The 27,801-nt window shown below is 36.3% G+C and overlaps 1 protein-coding gene across 10 annotated transcripts in view; it reads right to left on the reverse strand.

Annotated features, from left to right (window-relative positions):
* Window positions 1-27,801, reverse strand: part of Nbea (neurobeachin) — a 559,026-nt gene that overhangs the window by 326,994 nt on the left and 204,231 nt on the right. For 8 of the 10 annotated variants that reach the window (XR_010063625.1, NM_001427608.1, XM_039103982.2 and 5 more), the window contains 3 exons: window positions 14,188-14,626; window positions 4,088-4,242; window positions 1,575-1,701 (listed from right to left, as the gene is read on the reverse strand). Coding sequence is in view for 9 of the 10 variants with exons in the window: in NM_001427608.1 (NP_001414537.1) it covers window positions 1,575-1,701; window positions 4,088-4,242; window positions 14,188-14,626 (721 nt within the window). In the remaining variant the exon portion in view is untranslated. The remainder of the gene's footprint in view (window positions 1-1,574; window positions 1,702-4,087; window positions 4,243-14,187; window positions 14,627-27,801) is intronic. The other 2 variants (XM_063282102.1, XM_063282100.1) reach the window with 1 other exon arrangement.

Here is a 27,801-nt window from a genome sequence, read left to right on the forward strand (position 1 = left end):
TGAATACAATCAGAAACATATTAAGAATTATATATTATACAAATGAGTCTCACTGCTAAGAACTATTAGTTAAGAAACACTAAATTTTAAGAGGATTGTATGATGTTCACGGTTTGGAAATAAAAACAGTGAAAGAGAAGCACAGGCCCAAGCTGCTGCAGAAACAGTTTCTGAGGAAGACTCTTTTCTGTGTAATACAAAATTTGCTTTTAACAGGGATTTCTGACCCATGATTCAAAAGTTCTAAAAGAATGATACACTGAGAACAATTCTACCTCTCTCATGAGAAACGGGCAAAGAAATTCCTCAAGCCCTTACAGTCATTATTAGACCTGAAGCTCATTTTGTCAGTTTAGTAGGTGTACGGACAGAGCAGAACTGATTGTGAACCTCAAGTCAAGAGTATAGGGATGTGGATTATGACAGATGTGGAAGATTATGGTGTAAAGAGGTTTTCAAATGAGGGCTGGCTGTCTTCCTACCCCTGTTCTTCTTATACACTTGTCACAAAAGCCATTCTAGTCAATTATGCACCTCAATAGACATGGACCCATGGTTCTGCATCAGTATATCAAGTATTTAAAAAATATACAACATTCAATCAAAAGGTTCATGCTTAATGACAGAGCCAATAATAACATATTAACTTTAAAAACTTAAAAAAAAGTTTTTAAGAGAAGAAAGAAAGATCTGGAAAAAGGACTTTTACAACACAAAAGGCAATGAAGCCCAAAATAAAACAAAACAACACCCCCCCCAAAAATAGAAAAAGAAAAAAGAAAAAGAAAGAAAAAACTGATAAAGTGAAAATCTCCAAATACATATCGTCTATTGGTGAAGACAGGCCATATTGCTAATAATACTGGTACAAAAAGTTGCAAAAATGGCCCAAGTTAGAATGAAATGGAATTCTATTTTCAGCCACCAAGTCAGTAAACTCATATAACTTGGCATAGTGTATTTTCACAGTGGAAGCAAAGGCTGGGCAGCAATCATTTACAGATATGCACAGTAGCACATCATGCACCCAGACAATAATAGATGCCCATGATATCACTTACACAACAGCATTATTTGGAATGGATAAAAACTGGAAAATTCTAATCTATAAACTTTCTAATGAGGGGCAGGCAGTCCATTCTGCCAGTCACCACTCACAACAATAAACAAAATATTGTCTTCAGTATTCAAGGTCCAATAGTACAGATCACATAAAATTACACAGGTTTATTTTCAAAGTTCCTGGTTTAAACAGTTTTTAATCAGAGATGATTGATTCCTACCATGCCGTCTTTACACATCTGAACAATAGCTGGAGTGTTAGTATGTACTGGACAACAAAGAATTAAAAGCTCTGTAAGCAGTATTAATTGAGACCCCCAATTTGCATTTGTAGATAGAACATTGGCTTTTAGTAACTTCCCCAAGAGCCATTGTTAGGCAGAGTTATGAATATATTAAGAGCATGTAGCTAACTGATATTTCCAAGAATATTTATCTCATGTGACCCTACCACCGAATATTTCACCATGTTTTAAAGAGAGACAATAAAGGAAACAAATCACTATTCATACCTCATGTTCTCAGCTGAGTCTTCTGGCATTGGGGCTACGGTTTGTACAGCTGGAAGATTTTTGCTGGTAGCACCATTAACAAAACTAGAAGAGGAGGAAGAGGAGGAGGACCCTGAATCCACAGCACCTGTACCCAAGATAATAATTTTAGTTTTAAATATAAATTTATTTAGCGATATAATTATTTCATTTCTATTTGATTTTTAAAAAACATATCAAAATTTCCAACAAGAATTTGACAATTAAAATTATTTGATCATTAGCATACTAATAAATTCCATGTATATTACATTAAAATCCAGTTGACTTACTTATATTAATCTATCAAAAATACATAGTGCAAATGGGTATAAATAAAAGAAATCAACACATGAAAAAATTCTACATTAAGTGAGGCTGATAAAACAATGTAAATTTAAATGTGAAAAATTTACCCCCTTTATTGCTTTGCTGTAATATTCTTAGACCTCATGATCTAAGGCATAATTTACAGAGCTCTGGGAGCATAATTTTATCATTTTGCAGCATTAAATTCTGACTTTGATGAAATGATTGCTTCAGAAGGCTTATCATGAGTTCAACCATACTTGATTTTAAAACAATGAGTTCTCCCCAATGATGTGAAAATGATTTCTCTGTAACATGTGAGTACATTGGAGAGCTGTGGAGCTGAGGGACCGCCAGTGTTCCTAAGTATTAGACCTTGTTCTATCTCCAACAAAGTGAGCGAGCTACTCATTAGATGTCTATTGTGACAGCTATACAGAGCCATGTGCCAACATCTAAACAGTAACCACAGCTCACACGTCTATTTATATATGATCAAGTATCAAAGAGAAAGTTTTATTTTTAAGTAGTATATAGTCTGTACTATCAAAAAGCTTATACCATTACACATCAAATACTAATTTTTAAAATAGAAGCTTAAGTATAATGCCTTATACAAAGACAAAAATTAATTTAATCTTTTCATTTCACTGCAGTCATAAGAAAAAATGAGGACTTTACTAGATATCACTAAGTATAGATTCTACTATACTTTATTATTTTTAAAACTGAAAAAAACTGTACAAAGTTTACAATGCCATAATGCTGCCCATTGACTGAGACAAGTACACATGCTTAAGAGAGTGTTCTACTTACTACACCCCATAAATGTGTGGTTCATATGTCAGACTCAGGTGGCATGATAAACAAGATAGATACAGAAAGCACAAAAACGAGCTATAAAAATCAATAGAAATGGGAAGAATCTAATAATGACAATAAGTGGAGACGTTCAAGGCTATACAGTTTGGAGAACAGAAGACTACTATAGTCAGGGAAGAAAAGTCAGGGTCATCTTGCGTTGTATAAAGACCTAAAATGGAATCACAAAGATCTGGGTAAGGATTGATTTAGCTAATAATCAACAGGAACATTTCTGTAAATGAGAGGGACAGAGACAGAGACAGAGAGACAGAGACAGAGAGACAGAGACAGAGAGACAGAGACAGAGAGACAGAGACAGAGAGACAGAGACAGAGACAGAGAGACAGAGACAGAGAGACAGAGACAGAGACAGAGAGACAGAGAGACAGAGACAGAGAGACAGAGACAGAGAGACAGAGACAGAGACAGAGAGACAGAGAGAGACAGAGACAGAGAGACAGAGACAGAGAGACAGAGAGAGGAGACAGAGGAGATAGAGACAGAGACAGAGAGACAGAGACAGAGAGAGAGACAGAGACAGAGAGACAGAGACAGAGAGACAGAGACAGAGACAGAGACAGAGAGACAGAGACAGAGAGACAGAGAGACAGAGACAGAGAGACAGAGAGACAGAGACAGAGAGACAGAGAGAGGAGACAGAGGAGATAGAGACAGAGACAGTGGGAGAAAGAGAGGACGAGGAGACAGAGCGGCAGAGACAGACAAGACAGATAGATTTTAGTCAGGCTTTAAATTTTTATAGTGATTTGAAATTTGTGGTTTCTAGAATCAGAAAATAGCTGGACAATGAATTAATTTATATTCTTAGGTTATAATTATCAAATTAATTCAGTGTGAGGTAATAGTCATTTATATGCTCTTTTAATAAACTTGAGGTTCTTGCAATCATCAAGGTGCTTAGGGAATTTTGCTTTTCCTTGAAGGACTTAGCAATGGCTACGTCTTAGGGTTCAGTCAGAAAAATCAGTATTCTAGCACATGTTCACTGTCACTCTCCAGTATCTATATCACCGTTGTTCCCCAAATGTATTCCAATCATTTGATTTACCCTGAAAGTAGAATATGGTGTTTTGAGACAGCTCAAAACAAAAACCAGTACTGCTCTTGAGACAACCACTGTGGCTGTTTCCTAGAGCCAGCGACAAATTCTTAGAACTTGTCATACAGGGTACAGCACATTAAAGACTAAACTAACCATAAATGATCTGGGCTTTTTGGTTGTTAAAATCAAATGGGAAAATGAAGATACAGCAAACAGAGAAAAAAGGATGAAGCTTCACAAAAGTCTATAAGGACGATACCTGTCGTGTTAATCATACTTTTTGGTGTAGCTCCAGGGGCAGCAAATATACTTGAGGTACTGCCTGTTGGCAGCCCACTTCCTGCAGCAGTGGCTCCCACAGTGGTGACAGCTAGACTACCTGGAGGTGGCTTCTTTACAGGCACCACCACACTCCTGCCAAGAAAGGGAGAAAACAATACGAAAACTTTAGGTTCAGCCTGTCCCCATGGTGGAACACCAGATACACAAAGGCAACATGGAGCTCAGCTCAGCTCCCTCAGTCTTTGCTTTCCTTCTCTGACACTCCACACTGTTAACTTGCAAACTCAACTTCACTGATCAAAGACATGCAGAATTTCAACAAAGACTAGGAAGTGTCTGATGTGAAAATATTTGGTAAACACTAGTGTAGAATCTGGGATTTGTAAATCTTTTAAGATGACAAATGAAAAATAACCACATATCAGAGAAACAAAGGCTGTCATACATGTAGAAAGGCCATAAAATTGGACTACCAATGGTTTATTAGGCTAAAGTGTCTGCCTCATATGCTGGAGGACATGAGCCCTGGAACCCAAGTAAAGAAGCCAGATGGTGGTGGCAAACATCTCTACTTTGAGCTCTTGTGAGACAAGATGGCAGGTCAAGACAGAAGAATCACCCAGAAGGTCATGTGCTATGCAACATAAACAAGACCCTCTCTCCAGGAGGTGAAAGGAAAGAACTGACTCCCCAAAGTCCTCAGATCTCCAGGAAGTGGGTGCAAGCTAAAATTTGTCATAAAATTATCTATCTATCTATCTATCTATCTATCTATCTATCTATCTATCTATCTATCTATCTACACACAAATAAATATTAACAGCCAAAGTAAAAAATATGATGCTGAAAAATGAAGTGAGATAGCAAGATACACCAAGGGAATGAAGAGCTTGGATTCTTAGTTCCTTCATCAATAACTATTATCACTCTCTAACAAGAAACTTCCTACCTAGTAGATCTAAAATATCTAGTTCTCAAAATATAAAGGTAAGAAAAAGAGAGAAAATACTAATACATTTGGTTTACATCAAAAATTTTCTCTAGAATTAAGAATAATATAAAGCATGCTATTTTATTGGCATTCTATCAATTCTTTTTTTTTTTAAGATTTATTCATTTATTATATATAAGTACACTGTAGCTGTCTTCAGATACACCAGAAGAGGGCATCAGATCTCTTTACAGATGGTTGTGAGCCACCATGTAGTTGCTGGGAACTGAACTCAGGACCTCTGGAAGAGCAGTCAGGGCTCCTAACCACTGAGCCATCTCTCCAGCCCCCTATCAATTCTTAAATTGAAAATAATTAGTAAAATTATTTCATGTTCTTCTGCTTCTTTAAATTTTTTTGATGATAAAGAAACTTGGGTTTAGTTGATAAAGCATTTGCTGTGCTAGCAGGAAGATGTGAGCTGGGGTCCACTGCAGCTGTGTACAATGCCTGACTCAACAAGGCAGTAAGCCCAACACTGGGCACTGGGGAGGCAGAGGTAGGAGGATTCCTGGGGTTTGCTAGACAGCCAGTTTAAGCAAATCAGTGAGCTCAAGACCAGTGACAAACCTTGTCTCAGAAAATCCAGTCTAGAACAACTGAGGAAGATAACTGACATCAACATCTAAAACACACACACACACACACACACACACACACACACACACACACACACACACAGAGTTGGTTGGCAATGCTGTAAATGGCAGGAGAAATAGCATCACAGATTTTTGACTAACACATTGTCATCATTATTAATTATGGGCAAACTTTCATGTAACAAACTCTATGTAGCATCTAGGAGCATTTATCCATAATATCTTATTCTGTGCAGAACCTACAAGAAATATTATAAAAATTAAGTATGACAATTCTGTGATAAACAACACGCAAAAATCTCAAACAACTGCAGCATTTTGAAGCCAGCCAGTATCCCACTGGGTTAGGTAAACACAGAGCTGAGAGCACATCCTCTAATATCCCAACCTGGATTAGAGGTCTACACCTGACAACTGCTAGCTGTGTGGGATAGGGCATGTCTCTATCAACTCATTTCTCTTCACCACTACAATGACATTTCCAGACGTTTGCACTCCATAAAACTCCTGTCAAAAGTGCCTGGCACAACACTGCATATTACAGATCATCACTGCACTTTAGGCTACTGATACAACCGTGCAGCCTTTGAAAGTGCTGATGCAGTCCGGGTCTGATGTAACCTGAAAGAAGCTATTATCCTGTGACATTCTGCCCTTGTCCACACAAGTGAAAAACCTACAAGGAGTTTGAGGCTTTGCATTTCAGCAGTAACAAAAAGAATATATGTTAAAGGAACACTTACAATAGAACAAAAAGAAAACGGTCTTATGAAACTTGAAAAGACAAAGATATATATATATATATATATATATATATATATATATATATATATATGATGCAGTAACTTTTAAAACATCTAAAGATGTGTAATAATATAGTGTCCATGTATGTGAAAACATCACGTTAGGACGAGCAGCCCCAAGAAAGCTATGCAGTACTTAGCAACTAGCTTGCAATGGGAGGTATGCTCAAATGGCTTGGATGACTATGTGGCAAGGGTTCAACTTTTTTAAACAAAAAGGCAAGTTTGACTGATTTTATAGAATTTGAATTCATCAATAACTTTACAAATATTTGAAGACAATTGTTTTAGATAATATGATCAAATTGTTTGCCTAGGATCACAAAGTTGAAAATTCTTTTTTTCTTTTTTCTTTTTTTTTTTTTTTGGTTCTTTTTTTCGGAGCTGGGGACCGAACCCAGGGCCTTGCGCTTCCTAGGTAAGCGCTCTACCACTGAGCTAAATCCCCAGCCCCACAAAGTTGAAAATTCTTATGACTAAGATCACCATAGTCCTGTTCCAACCCCAAAGCTGGATAGGGAGCTCTCCTAATATCATTCCCACTTTTCCTAGGATGTTGTCAACCTTGCCCTCAGCAATACCTTTCTCACTTCTTTGGAGACTGCCACCTGCTTTCTTTCTCCAGAAACATATATCATTTCTCCTCTCTAGGCCATGTAGGTCTCTGTTTTGCTTTTTGTTCTTGTTTCTTAATATTGTACACCATGATGAACTTAACTTCTAGTTAGGGCCTTCTTCCTTTATTTTCCCCATTGGAAACCCAAGACCCACCCCCTGCCTTTACCAGGACCTCTTAACAATCTCAGTTATATCTCGCTCTGCAGAAAGTGACCAGCTTATGCAAAGACCCGACTCAGCTTCAAAATAACAAAGTCTTGGTTAGAGCAGTAAAACAGGAGAAAACAAGAGAAGAGATACAAATAGGAGAAGGATTAAGAGAAATCTTGCTTGCTGTTGATATAATTCTATATATGAGACCATATAGATTTATCCAGACCACTCTTAGAACTAAATAACATTTTCAACAAGTATGAGGAAACAAAATTAACACACAGAAATCAATGTTCATTCTGTATACCAATAGTAAAGATGCTGAGAAAAAAAATCAGGGGAAACAATTCCATTTCACAATAGCCAACACCACCACCTAAGAGTAAGACTACGTAAGGACTTGAAGGTTTTCTCCAATAATAACTTTAAATCTCTGAAGAAAGAAATTGAGGAAGACACTAGAAGAAAGATCCCTTCTGTTTATGGATTGGTAGAACTATTGGTATAAAAATGACTCAATAAATGAGACCCAATGAAACTAAAAACCTACTGTACAACGAATGAAACAGTCAATCAAATGAAAAGGCATCTGACTGAATGGGAGTGTCCTAGCTAGTTTTATGCCAACTTGACACAAGCAGAAATCATCAGAGAGGAAGCCTCAATTGAGAAGATGCCTCCCTAAGATATCAATGGCTATCAATGGGCAAGCCTGTGGGGCATTTTCTTAATTAGTGATTGATGTGGGTGGGTTGGTCCACTGTAGGAGGGCCAACCCTTGGGCAAATGGAGCTGGGTTCTATCAGAAAGCAGGATGATTAATCCATGAGTAGTAAGCAGAACCCGTCCATGGCCTCTACATCAGCTCTTGCACCCAGGTTCCTACTCTGCTTGACTATCCTGTCTTGACTTTCTTCGATGATGAACTGTGATATCGAAGTGAAACCCCATTAAACACTTTCCTCTCTAAAATGCATTTTTTTGTCATGGTAGCAATAGAAACCCTAACTAAGACAAGGTGATACCAGGAGTTTGATAGGACAGTCCTGACCATGCTGTTTGTTGGGAGATAAGAGTTGCTGTAGTGATTATGTCTCTTCACAGCAATAGAACATAAAGATAAAAGCTGGTACCAGGATTGTGGGGTATTACTGGCATAGACCTGACAGTGTTTTGGGAAAGATTGTGGTACATACTAGACCTTTAAGTAGAAAAGCCGGTGAGTGTTGAGAGCTCAGTGGGTTGCTCTGTAAGATAAGATTTAGAAACCCATATAGGCTTTTGCCATTCCTCACAGGTGCTTATAAGAACTGGATTATAAGACCCTCATCACATAATATATCACCTACACTGGCTGCATGGTGGAGAAAAACCAAGCTGGAACTGAACTAGAAGTTTCCTCTTTGCTGGCTACCTTTTACAGTACTGGTTAAGTGCTATCCAAATTGCTGGGTGAGAAAACATATTCATGGTCTCGCCTGCTTGTTAACTCTACAAACCATGAGGTGAGCCAACCAGGCAAGATGTGCTCACTAGTGAAATAATAGCATTGCTGCTATAAGGATAAATAATTTCTATCTAAGTAAATCTGATGTCCTCTCCACACAAGGGGATCTATGCCTGGTACTATAAAACCTATTAAAGACCCATAGGAAGTAACAGGCCCTAGAAGAGAATGGAATGCAGCCATTTAGCTAAGTTGGAACAATGTCCAAGCGCCATTTAAATATTTAGGTTTGTATGCAACCAAATACTCCTCTCAGCTTTAAGCAGAGAAGACTTTCCAGTGACTGAGAAGAAACAGAGATTCATGGATGTACAGGGTGCTAAGAATAAATGACAGAGGAGCACTGAGCTCTAAATACATGGACACCTCCCACTTCAAGGTTCAGGGGAAATGGAGACGATGGGGTAGAGACAAACACAGATGCAGGAGATGGGCGGAAAGGCTGTGATAAAGCCATTGCAATCACAAATTCTCAGCAAGAATAATGAGTGCATGAAATGGGATCATGAACAGTGCACCGGCGGAGGCTGGGGCCAGAGGGCTACTCTGCACTGCGTGATTATGTGCCATGGTCAGACTCGAGGAGCAGGGGAATCACAGCCTTCGGGTGTCTATACACTGGGAGCCTACCAGGCTCCAGCAGATAGTTCCAGGGCCCTCACAGATGGTCTGCTTGAATTAATAGGCCATAAAACAAAATCCAAAGTCATGGATCTGGGAGAGGGACTGGTAAAGAGAGAGTGGTTGACAGGGATGGGAGGGGAAGGAGGGCAGGCTGTGAGAATAATCAGAATGGATTCAACAAATCTATGAAACTGTCAAAGAAAATTAATAAAATGGGAAAACGTCTCTGGCATAAATATGCAGAGATTTGACTATAGTGGAGACCCAGGACATGGAGAGGACAGTGGGAAGGAACAGGAAGAACAGATTGTATGGAGTTCATGTAGTAGCCAGGATTATTCATTCCCAGACAATCACACTTTGTCCAAAAAGGCTTGTGTGAAAAACAGAAACTACATGTAAAAAAATGTGCTAAATGGTTCAGGAATTGTAACTCTTTACTGAATTTCATAAGATAGCACTACACTATTGATGGAATACTTTATCTACTATGCTTATATACTTGATAAAGTACTGGAGACTACCAGTAAAATGTACATGTTGTAGTTTGTCAATGCACCATTGAAAAGAGATTCATCATTTAATTCACTTAAACTCTCTGTAGACACCAGGAAAGACCAAGGGAACACAGAGTCCAGCTACACAGTCAAATCCATCACACCCAGTCCACTCCAGGCAGGATCAAATGAGAAATTACAATGGAAAATTGGACTAGTAAAAGCTGGCAGGTTTAGAATTCATTTTCAAAATATTTATTTTTGTCTTTCAAATGATATAATCAAAATAGACCCTGCAACAAAGAAGCAGAAACACAACACCAGCACAATAATTATACTTTTTAAAAACAATCTTAGTTCTGTGCTTAAAGAAGGAAGATCTACTTGTGAACATTTCTTTATTAGATATATGGTTTGTATTTTTCTTTTGAGCATTAAAGCCAATGTTACAAACCTAACGAAGTGAGAATACAGTGCATCACTAAGCTTATACTCTGTTCAAAATAGAAAATTTTAAATAAAGTGTTTATTTGGCCTTACTTATTTTAGCCACAGATTTATTTCAGGGATGTTTATGTCTTTAGAAAAGAAAACAAGTTGGAGGCAAAAATATTAAAAAGTGAGGAAAAATATATTATTAGTTTGCTTGACTATATTGATTTGAACTCTAAACATTTTTGTAAAACAAGATATATATATTATCAACTGATTTGACTTCTGTTAGTCAAGGAAGCCATACAATTGCAAGCTTTCTATAATAGCCTAAATTTATAACAATTTCTGAAAGAAGAGTAGCAATAAAAATGTATCAGCAACCAAAGTTTTTTCATTTATTATCCTCCCAAGAGAAATGTGTATAATGCAGAGTTTAATTTCAGCTACTAAAGAAGGTAGGTGGGGCCAAAGCCTTACTGCGGATTTGGATAACAGCTGACAGTGGAGCAGTACTGAGAACTATTAACAAACCATGGCCTACCAGTAACTCTACCAAAGATGCAGTGTTGTTTGCTTGAGAATTTAGTAACTTGCTATTCTGATTTCCAGATGGCTGTTAGAAACAAAATCATCATAACATTTTCATTCAATAGTAAAAATTTTGTGCAATCTCTATACACACTGTGCCTAGTGAAAGGTGGTTTGAGAAATATACCTTTTGGTAATTGAGTGCAATCAAAGACAAGTTTTTAAATCTTCACTGATACAACGAGAAAATAAAAGGAACCAGCACTTACTGTACATGTAGATAAAAACATCCATATAAAGAATACCATAAACAATTTAAGGAAATATTAAATTCCAAGAATAAGTTTGTTTTATTAGACCTACACATTTCTAAAATTTGATGTTGCTATTTACATATTAAAAATTATAAACTTTAAAAGAACAAAATTCTCCACCATTCCATCCTAAGTGGGAAGAGACAAGTGTAGATGAGCGAAGCAAACGTCAGTCTCTACAACTGTTTATGCAAGTCATTTTCAAACTTACAGTCTAAAGTAAGCCTAAGAAACGCATTGCTGCACCGACTGCAACAGACCTCTAAGCACTTGATTGTGATTTCCAGTACAATTACATAGTAGTAGTTAAAGAGCTGAGCAACCCAGTTTACAGTTTTGTTGACTAAAAGTAAACCCAAATAGTTTATATATAGAAGAAGCCTTGGGTAATTCTGTTTGTCACTGGGAGCTTTCTGAACTTTCGGCTGTCATCTTGGATCCCATTTTTCAAGGAATACAATCTATTGTTAAAAGATTTGTCATAACTTGTACTTCAGACTTTAGTGTTTCAGAAATATGTTTATATACCTCATTATGCAATTATAGCTAGCTACCTTAGGACAGACAAGGTAAATGTTAGCACTATACTGGAAATAGAACTGAAAATGTAGCAGTCCAGGAGTTCTTGTGGGGATGATGTCTCTGCAAAGCTGCTCAAAGCTTCAGAGTTTGAAGTTAAATTTTTGATGTTGTCACTCTCAATCTATTGAGTGGCTGACAGACAATCAAACCCGTCTGGCTGGCTGGCAGCTCATTTTGCTGGCAGGTGGCAAACAATTAGACACACCAATTTGTGCCTCCTGATGACATTAAAGCATGAAACTAAGTTGTATGCAGGGCCTAGTGATTTGTGTGAAAGCATTTCAAAAATAATACTCCTCGCCGTGGCAACTCATTTCAGACTGCCACCTCCCATTATGGCTTTGAGTAGTGAAGACGACAGACTTGAGTTACGCGTAGCGCAAGGCCGCTTCTGTTCAATCCGTCATCAGTGCCCCTGAGACCTCAATCCCCTCCTTTCATCAATATCACCTCATCATTTACATTTGCTAGGACTTGAGCTACTGCATATATTAACTACACCGAGACTCTTCCTCAAAAGAATAAAAACATGAAAAACATGCTTTGTGCTTTTCCATTGCGTTCTAACTAGTTAACAATCTAGAATAATGATTTCGCTCCTACTGCACTTTGCACAAATGCTACCAGAACACAGGAAAAGTCCTAGTGTTTCAAAATAACATTCTGAAAAGTATAAATGCCATGTAGCTAAGAATAGTGGTCATTAAGGTGACATTTGTAAGTTTTAATAAAAAAATCTGAATAAAAATCCATATCAACATAAAAATATTTTGCTTAATTATCCTGAAATCTCTTCTGCAAATCTCCATAATTACTTGAATTCATTCGTTTGTATTTTGACAAAAGTGTAAAGATATAATTTAAAATTAAACTAGACAACTTCAATTAGCTTATTAATTTGTGTTATTTTATATATAGACAGTAATAATCTTATGTGCACACAGAGAAAGGCATAGGTTGATACAAAGTCACAGGCATAAACACACTCATATCCTATAAACATAAATTGGACATGTGAAATAGAGATATAAGATGAAATCCAGAAGGAACAATCACCATTTGAATAAAAATGAGAAAACAGAATTAAAAACTATTTAATCAAGACTTCTCAGAACATAAAAGCATTTTCTACATTTCATAGTCTTATAATGAGCCTAATTTCTTCTTAGAAACTTTTAGTACTCATTTTATATGACTATTTGTGAAAGTTACATCACTTAACTATTCAGTAATACCTTAATAATACTTTTTCTTTGCCTATATATTAATCTTAATATTTTAGCTTAAGAACACTCATTCCTAAATTAAATCTTTATCACTAAAGTTGACAGTACTTGCTTATCAATAATATCTCTCACACACAAATTTTTGATATGAAGATATGTTTTTTGTTTTTTTTTGTTTTTTTTTTGTTTTTTTGTTTTTTTTGGTTTTTGTTTTTTCCTCAGAGGTGAGGACTGAATCCAGGATCTTGCGCTTGCCAGGCAAGCGCTCTACCACTAAGCTAAATCCCCAGCCCCGAAGGTATGTTTTAAATATCAATAACAAGTAGTCCATATGTAAACCTATACCTTCTTAGGTTTACATATCAACATACAAACATAATTTAAACTATTTAGCAAAACCAATACTCGAGCAATCTTGTTGGTAATTAGTGAATGCCTGTAGTATTTTTCTGAGGCTACACTTGATTCAAATTGTAAGATATATTAAAATGCAATTAATTCTTTATATGTCTATCATTTTATTTTGATTCTTTCAGCTACTTTAATTGCATATAAAATGGATTAAAAAAGAAATCAGCTGCTTTCAATTTTTTGAATGATTTTACATATAAATATAGATACATTGGCCAGGTTCTAAGTTGAGTCAGAAATGACTTTCAGGAAAACTTATTTTCAAATATCTAAACCTTTTATACTGATGACAGAATTTCAATCTTTTTTTACAACCAAAAATACAAATCTTTTTTTTGTATTTTTCAATAAAGATCACTTTAGAATTAAAATTAATTGTGGCTACTTAAAGGAAGTGACTTAATGTTTAATAATTATTACAATATCTTATAATAGTATAATAGAATTTGAGGATCAGAATTCATTTTGAAGAGAGTTATCCTATCCATTTCATGTGGAGAAAAGTAAAGCAGAAGAGAAAAAGAGATTCTCCAGTGTGTGATCACTTTGCAGTGGTAGATTCTAATCTGATGCTCTATGATTCTAATCTGTGTCACTATGTCCAGTGTGATGTGCTACTTACCACATCATGCCTCATCCCAGACTTGATCCTGCAGATTAGTGCTTTGACACCTTGTAAGCATCAACATTCATAAATGCAGCGTTCTTGAGACCCTCCCTCCTACTGTCTTGTAAATTTACAGAGCTTACTATGCATATGACCCTGAGTATTAGAAGGTCAGTACATACCTGTCAAAGGAATGGAACTGCATAGGAAGAATAGCATGTGCTTCTCTCTTCAGTGCTGGGTCTGGGTATGGAATAGGCTCTGGACCACATTCAGCAATCTCAACCGGGGCAGCCACAAGACTCTTTAGTATCTCCTTGACATTAATGCCTTTGGTTTGACTAATGCTAGATATGGATGGTGCAGGTTTCAGCATTTCACTGGGATGTTCAGTTAAGCTTTCCTGTGATTTCTTTACTTCAGATGACAGAGTGGATAAAAGTTCACTCATTGCATCAGGACCTGCAGCAGTCTCTAGCTCTGCCCCATCCAGGATGCTAGCCACTTGCTCCTCTCCCATTCCGGAATCTGTGTGGGGAACTGAACTTTCTAGCTGAATATCTTCACCAGGGGTTGGTGTTTCCTTCTCCTTTATAGTGTCAGGAAATGTAGCGGGTGTTTCTGTAATGAAAGATATTGATCTGATTAAAAGGTTTTGTGTGCACGGAAGAAGCAAATGAAACTTGCATGGTTATAACTGAACATGTACAGCCCAACCATTTTGTTCAGGACACATCAACACAATCCCCTCTCTTTATAAAACGCTCTGAGGTTATCCTAAACCATGTCTTTAAGAACATAAAAGCAATCAACAACATCTCATCACCTTCACCACTGTCCATTTGCTGCTCTCAAGCATCACGCAAGAAAAAGAATCCTGTTCTTTCCTTAAAAATTATCATTGTACTTTAAAAAAAAACAAAGTAATTTTAAATACCTTTTTTGGTATTTTAATAAAGAAATTTCCAAAATACTTAAATTACCTCAAGACATATTTCTCAAATCACACATAAAATTGTGAATTTTTAAATGCAAAATTTGTAAAGTGTTTATTTCAAAAGGATATATTCCTTAAATATACCAGTGTGCCAAAAGAAATTAGCCTACCTTTACCTTTATTTTAAATTATTTTAGAAATTCTTGCTAATTTTTATGCATTAAATATTAATTTCCACTTGTAAGAGCTAAATGTTTATTTTTGCACAGGAACTGTGTATATGCTTCTAATCAAAATGGATGAAAAGAAAAATATCTTTAAATTGTCAAATCTGGTCCCGAACGATGATTCAATAAATAAAAGTGTTTGACAACAAGTCTGATAACCTAAATTTGATCCCCGGAACTCATATAATAGACAGAGATAAGCAACTCCTGGAAGCTGTCCTCTTACCTCTACACCTACAGTATGTCAAGTATGAGAGTGTACTACAGGTGCAGAAGCAGAAAACACACACACTCAGTGAGTGGGATATAAATAAATACTTTTAAAAGGTTCAATTCCAATTACACAAAAGTTAAAATAAAGTCTTCCTTAGAATATGTTATCAAATTCTAAACAGTATTGGAAAATGTACTTGATCTTAGTTACACACACACACACATACACACACACAGCAGACACATAACAGTCTTTAGTCTTTTTTGTTGTTGTTGTTTTGTTTTGTTTTTTGGTACTCCTGGCTGTCCTGGAACTCACTCTGTAGATCAGGCTAACCTTGAATGCAGAAATCCACCTGCTCTGCCTCCTGGGTGCTGCAATTAAATATGTGTACCACCACATCCTGGCATAACTTACAATCATTTTGAAGATGAAAAATAAGGTGTTATGAGGATATACATGATTATTTACAGTATAGGTAGGTATTATTGTTTGTTTATGTATTTTAAAAGGTTATGTTGGTAAGAAATTAAACAGAGAACTACAACCCAGATATGAGCACCCAGCTTAGGACACCTCCCATGAGACCAGCAAACAAACACAGAGCGATGCTTCTTCAACTGTAGCGAGCTTTTCCACACATGAAGGTGAACAGTCATGCAAAGGTTTGTAGTGACAGGCTCAGCTCTTGGGTATGTGGTTAAATAGTTGCTAATCTTGTGAATGCAGAAGAGCACTAAGGCACAAACGTGATTTTATTAACTATTCCACATTAATTTCAGAGTCATTTTGCCATACTTCAAGAGGCTAAGAAACTATTATCCTCTTTTATTTTGATTTGACTTATACTGAAGGCTATGTTCTAAATCAGAAAAACAACATTTTTTATTAATTTAACATTTAAATAGACTCTCTCTATATAGATATAATGTAATGTTACAATATAGTCATTATATTTATTAAGTAGGTTTAGTTTTGCCTATTTATTTGCTAAGTTTTAAAGAATTAAAAATTATTAATCTGAAAATTAGGGAAAGAATATTCATTCAAACACAAAAGAAGCAAAATAAAATATACTCATATTATTCAAAGATTAAAAATTAAAAGAATTGTATTAGTGTTGAGAATGCAATCTCAACAGTATCAGGAGAAACACCAGGGAAAACCATAGCTAAACCTTTAACAAAAATAAAACCCTGTAAGAAAAAGACTAAAATTAAAAATTGCAGCATTAGAAATAAGGAAGATATAAATCAAGATATTTTTGGAATATAGATTATAAGAAGAATAAAGCATGATAATAAACCTCTGATAAAACCCTGAGAATAGGACTATGGTTCAGAAGATACAATTTTATTTTTGATCATTTGAGTCTACAGAATTTCTGAATACTTATGTCTAGAAACCATGAAAAAAGCCATAGATTCTGGTAATATCCACACCATCTTGATAGTAGATTTTGGAAGCGGATATGTAACTTAGGGATATAGAGTTAGGAGAGAAGGTGGCTGAAGCCATTCAACTGCAGCAAAATACCAAGAGAGCACTGAAAATCAGTTATGTCATTTCCATACAAAGAACAGACATTAAAAGTGAATGAAGGAACTTCCAAAACCAACCACAACAACACTACAATGCCAGGGAAAGTTACTTACATGGCCAATTTTACCTCACAGTTTAACCATCAAAAAATTATTAAAAATTAAGAGAGTATACTCTGGTTTTTGGCCTGAATTTACAGACTTACAGATGTGGTTCAGAGTTTTGGCCTTACACTAGTATTATAGTCAACCATATTATGGTATGTTTTGCATTAAAAACTACATATAAATTTTAAACTAATAATTTATCTCAGACCAACAGATAAATATTTCTCCAGTAAAATTACCCACAAAACCACATCTTCACTTTGTGGTTCCTAAATTACCACCCGCAAGATTTATTTATTTACTAATTAATTTACTCATGTTTGTGGTGCATATAAAATTTTGATTTAGACCTATGAGAAAAGGGATATTATGTTTTAATCAAGTTTAACATTACTGTGGTCAAACAATTCAGCCAAAAGCAACTTAGAGGGAAAAGGTTTATTTGGCCGCTAAGGTGGCCAGAGAGGAAGTCAGATTCCTCATAGCTGGGGTTACAGACCTTTCTGGATGGTCTTGCTTGTGGGTGCTGGAGTTTGAAATCTGTTCCTCACAGACTGCAGAAAGTACTTCCTGAGCTGCCCACCACTCTGGTTCCACAGCTACATGTTGTTTACATCAACTGTTTCTCTCTCATCTGCTCTGCTAGCTGACATTCAATAAGCATTATAAGATACTTAGAACTCAATATAAGTGATGAGTTCCAAGTTAAGGTGAAATTTTATGAATTTTCGATTAAAACCCCATCAACCGTCAATACTAAAATATTTTTAAAAGCTCATAAAATGTTTACATATCAATAAAAAGTTATAGCTTTATTTACAAGTCTGAATGATTTTTAAAAGTGTAGTGACTTTTAAATTTTAATAGAAATTCTACACAAGTATTTTAAAGCATACTTGACCATGTTACATAGAAGGAAAACAAATGCTTTATAGAAACACTGTAAGAGTAATGATTAATGGAGAACAAGATTACCACACAAATTAATCTCTCATTGTATCTTAAAACCCCTTAAATAACAGGTTTTCAGTTGGCACCATAGTGCAGCTTCCAGTTTTTTATACACTCTAAGGATTTAATACAATGACTTTAATAGAAAGTTAGGGGCATATGCGAGTTTTCAATAGCTCTCATTAGATTTTATAGTCAATAGGGCAACCAACACACAAAGCAGAAATGTTACTAGACTGAGTGAGCTTGTCTGAAACAGACAGTTGGATGCCAGATGCCTCTTAATTATTTTTCATTGAATGAAATGAATTCACCTAAAGTATCCTGAATATATATATATATATATATATATATTTTTTCATCAAATGACATGTGATTTACAAGCTTACGTTATTCATTACAGCCTTCGCTCAAAATTACCATTTCAAAATGGTTGCAATATGTGTGGCATTAAAGAACTGAACTTGCTATTTTCCAAACTCCCTACATGAGGAGAATTTCCAAACTCTCTACTTTCAGTCTCAATACAGTGCGGCTGTAAAATAAATACCCACAATTGTTTCCTATAGTAAAGACATCAAAAGAATACAGCTATGGGAATCCAAATTATTAATGAGCAATAGAGCCATAAGAGACAAACTGAGATGATGCAATCACAAATTAAGAAACCTGTCAGTGCTGTGGCCACACTGCCCCGCCTAGGTATGTGTTATAATAATTTTATTCTATTTAGAGTGCACTGAAGATTTTATACAGGTCATTATTTCTTCCAAACTCCTTTTCCCAGTTTGTTAACTGTCCCTTTCTTTCCCAATCCTCCCTTGCAAGACTTATCACCTGCTCGTTGGTTCCCTTCATAATATTTGAAGTCCCTGAGACGTCCCTTGATCTGGACAGTCACCAGTGGCCTAACATCAAATATGCTAATTCTTCCTGTTCTGAGCTCAAACCTTCTGAATTTCTCTACTGAGCATCTCATTCTAGTTACTATAATTTCAACTTATAGTTTTATTTGTGATACTCTCAACCCCATAACACACTATTGAGACATTATCATCATACTTTCAAATTTTTCACAAGATATTCCATGTAATTGTTTTCACATACCCATAACTGCCTATTTAAAACATGTGTGAAATATCCAGGCTTGATTAGTAGAATTTTCTGTACTACTTTCTGTACTGTCTATAATGATATGTTTCTGTTCTTTATCTCAGAGTTTTTAATTTAAGAGATTTTAAACAGCATGGAGAGCTGGAAAAACAAACCCATTCAACATAGTCTGTTGTGACTCTATTGGCTTTTGGAATTAATATTATAAAATGTATTTGTCATCAACAGTCAAAAAAGTTTCTGCTCAACTATGCTTGTAGTAATCTACATGGTGCAGACATGGTCTTAGAAGTCTTGAAAACCTTTATCACCTACTATTCTCTATAGCCTCTGGCTGTCTGTGTGGGCAGTCTGCCTGCACTCCTAAGTGTGCAATGCCATTAAGGTCAGTGGAGAAGAGACTAGGTCCTGCTGAGCCACTTATATGGACCTCATTCCTAGACATTCTTTTTAAAAGGTTAAAGAGGTAATTTTGTTGTTGGGGGTAATGGTAATGTTGTTGTGCTTGCTACTGCTGTGACAAACTGTAGCTGATAGTAGTAACAATGCAAAGGAATTACTAATGATGCTTCCAACAGATGTAGTAACAGAGCTTTTACTTCTACCCAGCCTTTGAAGCAGGTCAATCATGAGTGGAGAAATTCAGATTCTTCTCACCATCCCAGAATCCTCAGTGCTCTAAGAACTACAAACCTTACCCTTCTGCAGTGGCTACTCAAGCCTGCTTCTCAGAACCTCAACTGAACACAAGGGCTGCCTGGCCTCTGCTTTCCAAGTCTACTTCACAACTGGGGAAAGCAGATGGCAGAAGTGAAAAGTAAATCATTCTTCAGTCTGCTTTCTTGTAAGAACTCCCGAAATTTTCTCTTTGGGTCGTTTTCCATCTATTATTAGTTTGTAAGACACTTGGGAGTTTATTTTAGTCATTTCTGCCAGTGCTCAGACACTTCTGGAAAGTCAGTGTATTGCAAAGTCAAGGTTCACCTCCAAGTTACATTTAAAAATTAACATTTAATGTAGTTGCAATTTCTACTTCTTCAATCAATTATCTAAATAGTACTTATTACAAATTCCCTTTCCCTTTTTCTTTTGTCTTGCCTTGTATCTTGTACTTTAAATATTTTTTAATGTTTAGGAAGCAACCATTAAAATTAATAATAAAGTACTGTAAAAACTGGTGAAAAGTCAGGCATATTTTAATGCATTTGATTTCAATAACATGAAGAATGCAGCCTTGGAAATTAGGACAGTCTTGTACTTTCATCCAGGACTTATTTACTTTTGTTTCCTGACTTAATAATTACCCTGATAATAATTGGTGTTTTGTTCAGGAAATTTTCTCCAGTGCCCATGTGTTTGAGATGCTTCCCCACTTTTTCTTCTATTAGTTTGAGTGTATCTGGTTTGATGTGGAGGTCCTTGATCCACTTGGACTTAAGCTTTGTACAGGGTGATAAGCATGGATCGATCCGCATTCTTCTACATGTTGACCTCCAGTTGAACCAGCACCATTTGCTGAAAATGCTATCTTTTTTCCAATGGATGGTTTTGGCTCATTTGTCAAAAATCAAGTGACCATAGGTGTGTGGGTTCATTTCTGGGTCTTCAATTCTGTTCCGTTGGTCTATCTGTCTGTCTCTGTACCAATACCATGCAGTTTTTATCACTATTGCTCTGTAATACTGCTTGAGTTCAGGGATTGTGATTCCCCCTGAAGTCCTTTTATTGTTGAGGATAGTTTTAGCTATCCTGGGTTTTTTGTTATTCCAGATGAATTTGCAAATTGTTCTGTCTAACTCTTTGAAGAATTGGATTGGTATTTTGATGGGGATTGCATTGAATCTGTAGATCGCTTTTGGTAAAATGGCCATTTTACTACATTAATCCTGCCAATCCATGAGCATGGGAGATCTTTCCATCTTCTGAGGTCTTCTTCAATTTCTTTCTTCAGAGACTTGAAGTTCTTATTGTACAGATCTTTTACTTGCTTGGTTAAGTCACACTGAGGTATTTTATATTATTTGGGACTATTATGAAGGGTGCTGTTTCCCTAATTTCTTTCTCGGCTTGTTTCTCTTTTGTGCAGAGGAAGGCTACTGATTTATTTGAGTTAATTTTATACCCAGCCACTTTGCTGAAGTTGTTTACCAGGTTTAGTAGTTCTCTGCTGGAACTTTAGGGATCACTTAAATATACTATCATGTCATCTGCAAATAGTGATATTTTGACTTCTTCTTTTCCAATTTGTATCCCTTTGATCTCCTTTTGTTGTCTGATTGCTCTGGCTAGAACTTCAAGAACTATATTGAATAAGTAGGGAGAGAGTGGGCAGCCTTGTCTAGTACCTAATTTTAGTGAAATTGCTTCAAGTTTTTCTCCATTTAGTTTAATGTTAGCAACTGGTTCGCTGTATATGGCTTTTACTATGTTTAGGTATGGGCCTTGAATTCCTATTCTTTCCTGGACTTTTATCATGAAGGGGTGTTGAATTTTGTCAAATGCTTTCTCAGCATCTAATGAAGTGATCATGTGGCTTTTATCTTTCAGTTTGTTTATATAATGGATTACGTTGATGGTTTTCCGTATATTAAACCATCCCTGCATGCCTGGGATGAAGCCTACTTGATCATGGTGGATGATTGTTTTGATGTGCACTTGGATTCACTTTGCCAGAAAATATTGACTATTTTTGTGTCGATATTCATAAGGGAAATTGGTCTGAAGTTCTCTTTCTTTGTTGTGTCTTTGTGTGGTTTAGGTATAAGAGTAATTGTGGCTTTGTAGAAGGTATTCGGTAGTGATCCATCTGTTTCAATTTTGTGGAATAGCTTGGATAGTATTGGTATGAGGTCTTCTATGAAGGTCTGATAGAATTCTGCACTGAACCCATCTGGACCTGGGCTCTTTTTGGTTGGGATACTTTTAATGTCTTCTAATTCTTTAGGAGTTATGGGGTTGTTTAAATGGTTTATCTGTTCCTGATTTAACTTTGGTACCTGGTATCTGTCTAGGATACTGTCCATTTCCTCCAGATTTTCAAGTTTTGATGAATATAGGACTTTGTAGTAGGATCTCATGATTTTTTGAATTTCCTCTGATTCTGTAGCTATATCTCCCTTTTCATTTCTGATTTTTTTTTAATTTGGACACACACTCTGTGTCCTCTGGTTATTCTGGCTAAGGGTTAATCTATCTTGTTGATTTTCTCAAAGAACCAACTTTTGGTTCTATTGATTCTTTCTATGGTCCTTTTTGTTTCTACTTGGTTGATTTCAGCTCTGAGTTTGATTATTTCCTACCTTCTACTCCTCCTGTGTGTATTTGCTTCTTTTTATTCTAGAGCTTTTAGGTGTGCTGTCAAGCTGATATATGCTCCCTCCTGTTTCTTTCTGCAGGCACTCAGAGCTCTGAGTTTTCCTCTTAGCAGAGCTTTCATTGTGTCCCATAAGTTTGGGTATGTTGTACCTTTATTTTCATTAAATTCTAAGAAGTCTTTAATTTCTTTCTTTCATCCTTGACCAGGTTATCATTGAATAGAGCACTGTTCAACTTCCATGTATATGTGAGCACTCTTTCCTTATTGTTATAGAAGACCAGCCTTGTTCATAATGGTAACATATAGCTTTATTACAAGATAACTTATCAGTAAGATTCTTGTTTTAAAAGGCTTATTATGTTTCCAGGCTAACATCTGAAGGGGGTGGTTCTGATGCTAAGGTCCTGTTCCCCAATTTGTCAATAAAGAAAGCCAAAGATGGGGGGCAGTGGCTGGGCAAAAGGTACAGGTGGGACTTCTGGGTCCCATGAGGAAAAGGAAATGCAAGGAAGAAGAGAGAGAGGAACATTCCTCCATTGTTGATGGGATTGCAAGCTTCTCCCACGCTTTAGTGAGAGAAGAACACAGCAATCATGTGTGGTCTTGGGAGTTGGGAGGGATCTGGGGCCTGTGGCCATTACTACAGGCAGTGGCCAAGGATGTTTGACAGGGGGTAGGTGGGACTAGCCACTGAAGTTTAGGGCAGCTGGGGAGACGGAGATGATAAAAATTGGTAAGGGCACACTTTTCCAAGCGGGAGATATCACCACCCAGCAATTGTACCAAGAAGTCAAGTTGTCTCTGTAGTTACTTCTGTAAATATTTTGTTGTCCTTTCTAAAAAGAAGCTGATGCACCCACTCTTAGGTCCTACACCTTGACCTTCATGTGGTCTGTGGACTGTAATGTTGAGTATTCTGAGCTTTTGGGATAGTATCCACTTAACAGTGAGTGCATACCATGTGTGTTCTATTGTGATTAGATTATTGTGATTAAGGATATTTTCTACTTACATTCATTTGCCAACAAAATTAATGAAGTCATTGTTTTTAATACCTGAATAGTACTCCATTGTGTAAATGTATATTTTCTGTATCCATTCCTCTGTTGAAGGACATCTGGCCTCTTTTCAGCTTCTGGTTACTATTAAAAAGGCTGCTATAAACAGTGGAGTCTGTGTTCTTGCTATATTATGGAGATTCTTTTTATATGCTGAGGAGTAGGATAGCTCAGTCCTGAGGTAGTACCATGTCCAATTTTCTGATGAACTGCAAGACTGCTTTCCAGAGTGGTTGTAACAGCTTGCAATCCCATCAACAATGAAGGAGCGTTCCTCTTCCTCCACATACTTGTCAGTATATGTTGACACCTGAGTTTTAGATCCTGTGAGGTGGAATCTCAGGATTGTCTTGATTTGCATTTCCCTGATCACTAAAACTGTTAACATTGGTTTAGGTGCTTCTCAGCCATTCAATATTCTTCAGTAGAGAATTCTTTGCTTAGCTCTACCCCCAATTTTTTAATAGGGTTATTTGATTCTCTGGATTCTAACTTCTTGAGTTCCTTATACATATTGGATATTAGTTCTCTATCAGATGTAGGATTGGTAAAGATCTTTTTGCAATCTGTTGGTTGGTGTTTTGTCATTTTGACAATGTCTTTTGCCTTACAAAAGCTTTGCAATTTTATTAAGAACCATTTGTTGATTCTTGAAATTAGAACATAAACCAATAGTGTTCTCTTCAGGAAATTTTCCCCAGTGCCCATGTGTTCCAGAATCTTCCCCACATTTTCTTCTATTAATTTGAGTGTATATGGTTTGATGTGAAGGTCCTTGATCCACTTGGACTTGAGTTTCATACAAGGTGATAAAAATGGATCAATTTCCATTTTCTACTTTCTGACAGCCAGTTGAACCAGCACCCTTTGTTGAAAATTCTGTCGTTTTTCCATTGGATGTTTTAGCTACTCTGTCAAAAAACAAGAGACCACAGGTGTGTGGGTTCATTTCCGGATCTTCAGTTCCATTCCACTGCTCTATCTTCTTGTCTCTATACCAATCCCAGGTGTTAACAATATTGCTCTGTAATACAGCTTGAGGTCAGGGATGGTGATTTCCCCAGAAGTTCTTTTATCTTTCAGGATAGGTTTCACTATCCTGGGTTTTTTTTAATTATTCTAGATGAAATTGCAAATTGCTCCTTCTAACTCTATGAAGAATTGAGTTGGAATATTGATGTGAATTGCATTGAATCTGTAGATTGCTTCTGGAAAAATGGCCATTTTTATTGATCCTGCCAGTCCATGAGCATGGAAGATCTTTCCATCTTCTGAGGTCTTCTTCAATTTCTTCCTTCAGAGACTTGAAATTCGTATCTTACAGATTTTTCACTTGCTTGGTTAGAGTCACACCAAGGTATTTTACATTATTTGTGACTATTGTAAAGGGTGTCATTTCCCTAATTTCTTTCTCAGCCTGTTTAACCTTTGAGTAGAGGAAGGCTACTAATTTGTTTGAGTTAATTTTACATCTATCCACTTTGCTAAAGTTGTTTATCATGCTTAGAAGTTCTCTGGTTGAACTTGGGTCGCTTAAGTATATGATCATCTGCAAATGGTGATATTTTGACATCTTCCTTTCTAATTTGTATCCCTGTGACCTCCTTTGGTTGTCTGATTGCTCTGCTTAGGACTTCGAGTACTATATTGAATAGAGAGTGGGCAGCCTTGTCTAGTGCCTGATTTTAGTGGGATTGCTTAAAGTTTCGTTCCATTTAGTTTGATGTTGCTTACTGGTTCGCTGTATATTGCTTTTACTGTGTTTAGGTAGGGGTCTTGAATTCCTAATCTTTCCAGGAGTTACATCGTGAAAGGGTGTTGAATTTTGTCAAATGCTGTCTCAGCAATTAATGAAATGATCATGTGGTTTCTTTTTTCCTTTGAGTTTGCTTACATAGTGGATTATGTTGATGGATTTCTGTATATGGAACCATCCCTGCATCACTGGGATGTGAAGGTTACTTGATCATGATTGGGATGATCATTTTGATGTGTTCTTCAATTAGGTTTGTGAGAATTTTATTGAGTATTTTTGCATCAATATTCATAGGGGAAATTGGTGTGAAGTTCTCTTTAGTTGTAGGGTCTTTGTGTGGTTTAGGTATAAGCATAATTGTGCCTTCACAGAAGGAACTGGGTAGTGTTCCTTCTGTTTCTACTTTTTGGAAAAGTTTGGACAGTATTGGCATTAGATCTTCTATGAAGGTCTGATAGAATTCTGCATTAAACCCATCTGGTCCTGGGCTTGTTGTTATTGTTGTTGTTGTTGTTGTTGGGAGACTTTCAGTAATTGATGTTATTTTTCTAGGAATTATGGGAATGTTTAGATGGTTTATCTGATCCTGATTTAACTTTGGTACCTGGTATCAGTCTAGACAATTATCCATTTCATCCAGATTTTCCAGTTTTGTAGAATATAGGCTTTTGTAGTAGGATCTGATTATTATTATTTTTTGAATCCTCTGATTCTGTTGTTCTGTCTCCCATTTCATTTCTGATTTTGTTAATTTGGATACACCCTCTGGTTAGTCTGGCTAGAGTCTGATTATTTCCTGCTATCTACTTTTTTTCTAGAGCTTTTAGGTGTGCTCTCAAGCTGCTAATATATGTGCTCTCCAGTTTCTTTTTGCAGGTACTCAGACCTATGAGTTTTCCTCTTAACATTGTCTACATTGTGACCCCTAAGTTTGGGAATATTGTACCTTCATTTTCATTAAATTCTAAAAAATCTTCAAAAATAATTTCTTTATTTCTTCCTTGACCAAGTTATCACTGAGTAGAGCACTGTTCAATTTCCATGTGCATGTGGGATTTTTGTCTTTTTGTTGTTACTGAAGACCAGCCTTAGTCTGTGGTGATCTGATAGGATGAATGGGATTATTTCCATCTTCTTGTATTTGTTGAGGCCTGTTTTGTATCCATTATATGTTCATTTTTGGAGATGGTACCATGAGGTGCTGAGAAGAAGGTATATTCTTTTGTTTTAGGATGAAATGTCCTGTAAATATCTATTAAATCCATTTGATTAATAACTTCTGTTAGTTTATCTATGTCTCTCTTCAGTTTTGTTACCATGATTTGTCCATTGATTAGAGTGGGATCTTGAAATGTCAATATTATCGTGTGACGTGCAATGTATGCTTTGAGCTTTTGTAAGGTTTCTTTTATGAATGTGACTGCCCTTGCATTTAGAGCATAGTAGTTCAGAATTGAGAATTCATCTTGGTAGATTTTTCCTTTGAGGAATATGAAGTATCCTTCCTTATCTTTTTTGATGAATTTTGGTTGAAAGTCTATTTATTCAATATTAGAATGGCTACTCCAGCTTGCTTCTTCTGACCATTTGCTTGGAAAATTGTTTTCCAGCCTTTTACTCTGAGGTAGTGTCTACTGAGTGTGTTTCCTGTATTCAGTAAAATGCTGGGTCCTCTTTACCTATTCAGTCTGTTAGTCTATATCTTTTTCTTGGGGAATGGAGTCCATTTATGTTAAGAGGTGTTAAGGAATAGTGATTGTTGGTTCCTGTTATTTTTGTTGTTAGAGGTAGAATCATGTTTGTGTGTCTCTCTTCTTTTGGGTTCGTAGCAAGGAGATTACTTTTTTGATTTTTCTAGGGTGTAGTTTTGCTCCTTGTGTTGGAGTTTTCCATCTATTATCCTTTGTAGGGCTGGATTTATAGAAAGACACTGTGTAAATTTGGTTTTGTCATGGAACATCTTCGTTTCTACATCTATGTTAATTGAGAGTTTTACTGGATATAGTAGCCTGGACTGGCATTTGTGTTTTCTTAGGGTCTGTCTGACATCTGCCCAGGATCTTCTGACTTTCATAGTCTCTGTTGAGAAGTCTGACGTAATTCTGATAAGTCTGCCTTTATATGTTACTTGAACTTTTTTTACTTACTGCTTTTAATATTCTTTCTTTGTTTTGTGCATTTGGTGTTTTGACTATTATGTGACAGGAGTAATTTCTTTTCTGTATTTGGAATTCTGTAGGCCTTTCTGGAGTCCTTTATGTTTATGGACATCTCTTTCTTTAGATTAGGGAAGTTTTCTTCTATAATTTTGTTGAAGATATTTACTGGCCCTTTAAGTTGGGAATCTTTGCTCTTTTCTATACCTATTATTATTAGGTTTGATCTTCTCCTTGTGTCCTGTATTTCCTGGTTGTTTTGTGGTTAGGAGTTTTTTGCATTTTACATTTTCTTTGACTGTTGTGTCAATGTTTTCTATGGTATCTTCTGCCCTGAGAGTCTCTCTTCTATCTCCAGTATTCTGTTGGTGATGCATCTATGACTCCTGATCTCCTTCCTAGGTTTTCTATCTCCAGGG

Source organism: Rattus norvegicus, chromosome 2 (assembly GCF_036323735.1).
Source record: "Rattus norvegicus strain BN/NHsdMcwi chromosome 2, GRCr8, whole genome shotgun sequence".
NCBI lineage: Eukaryota > Metazoa > Chordata > Mammalia > Rodentia > Muridae > Rattus > Rattus norvegicus.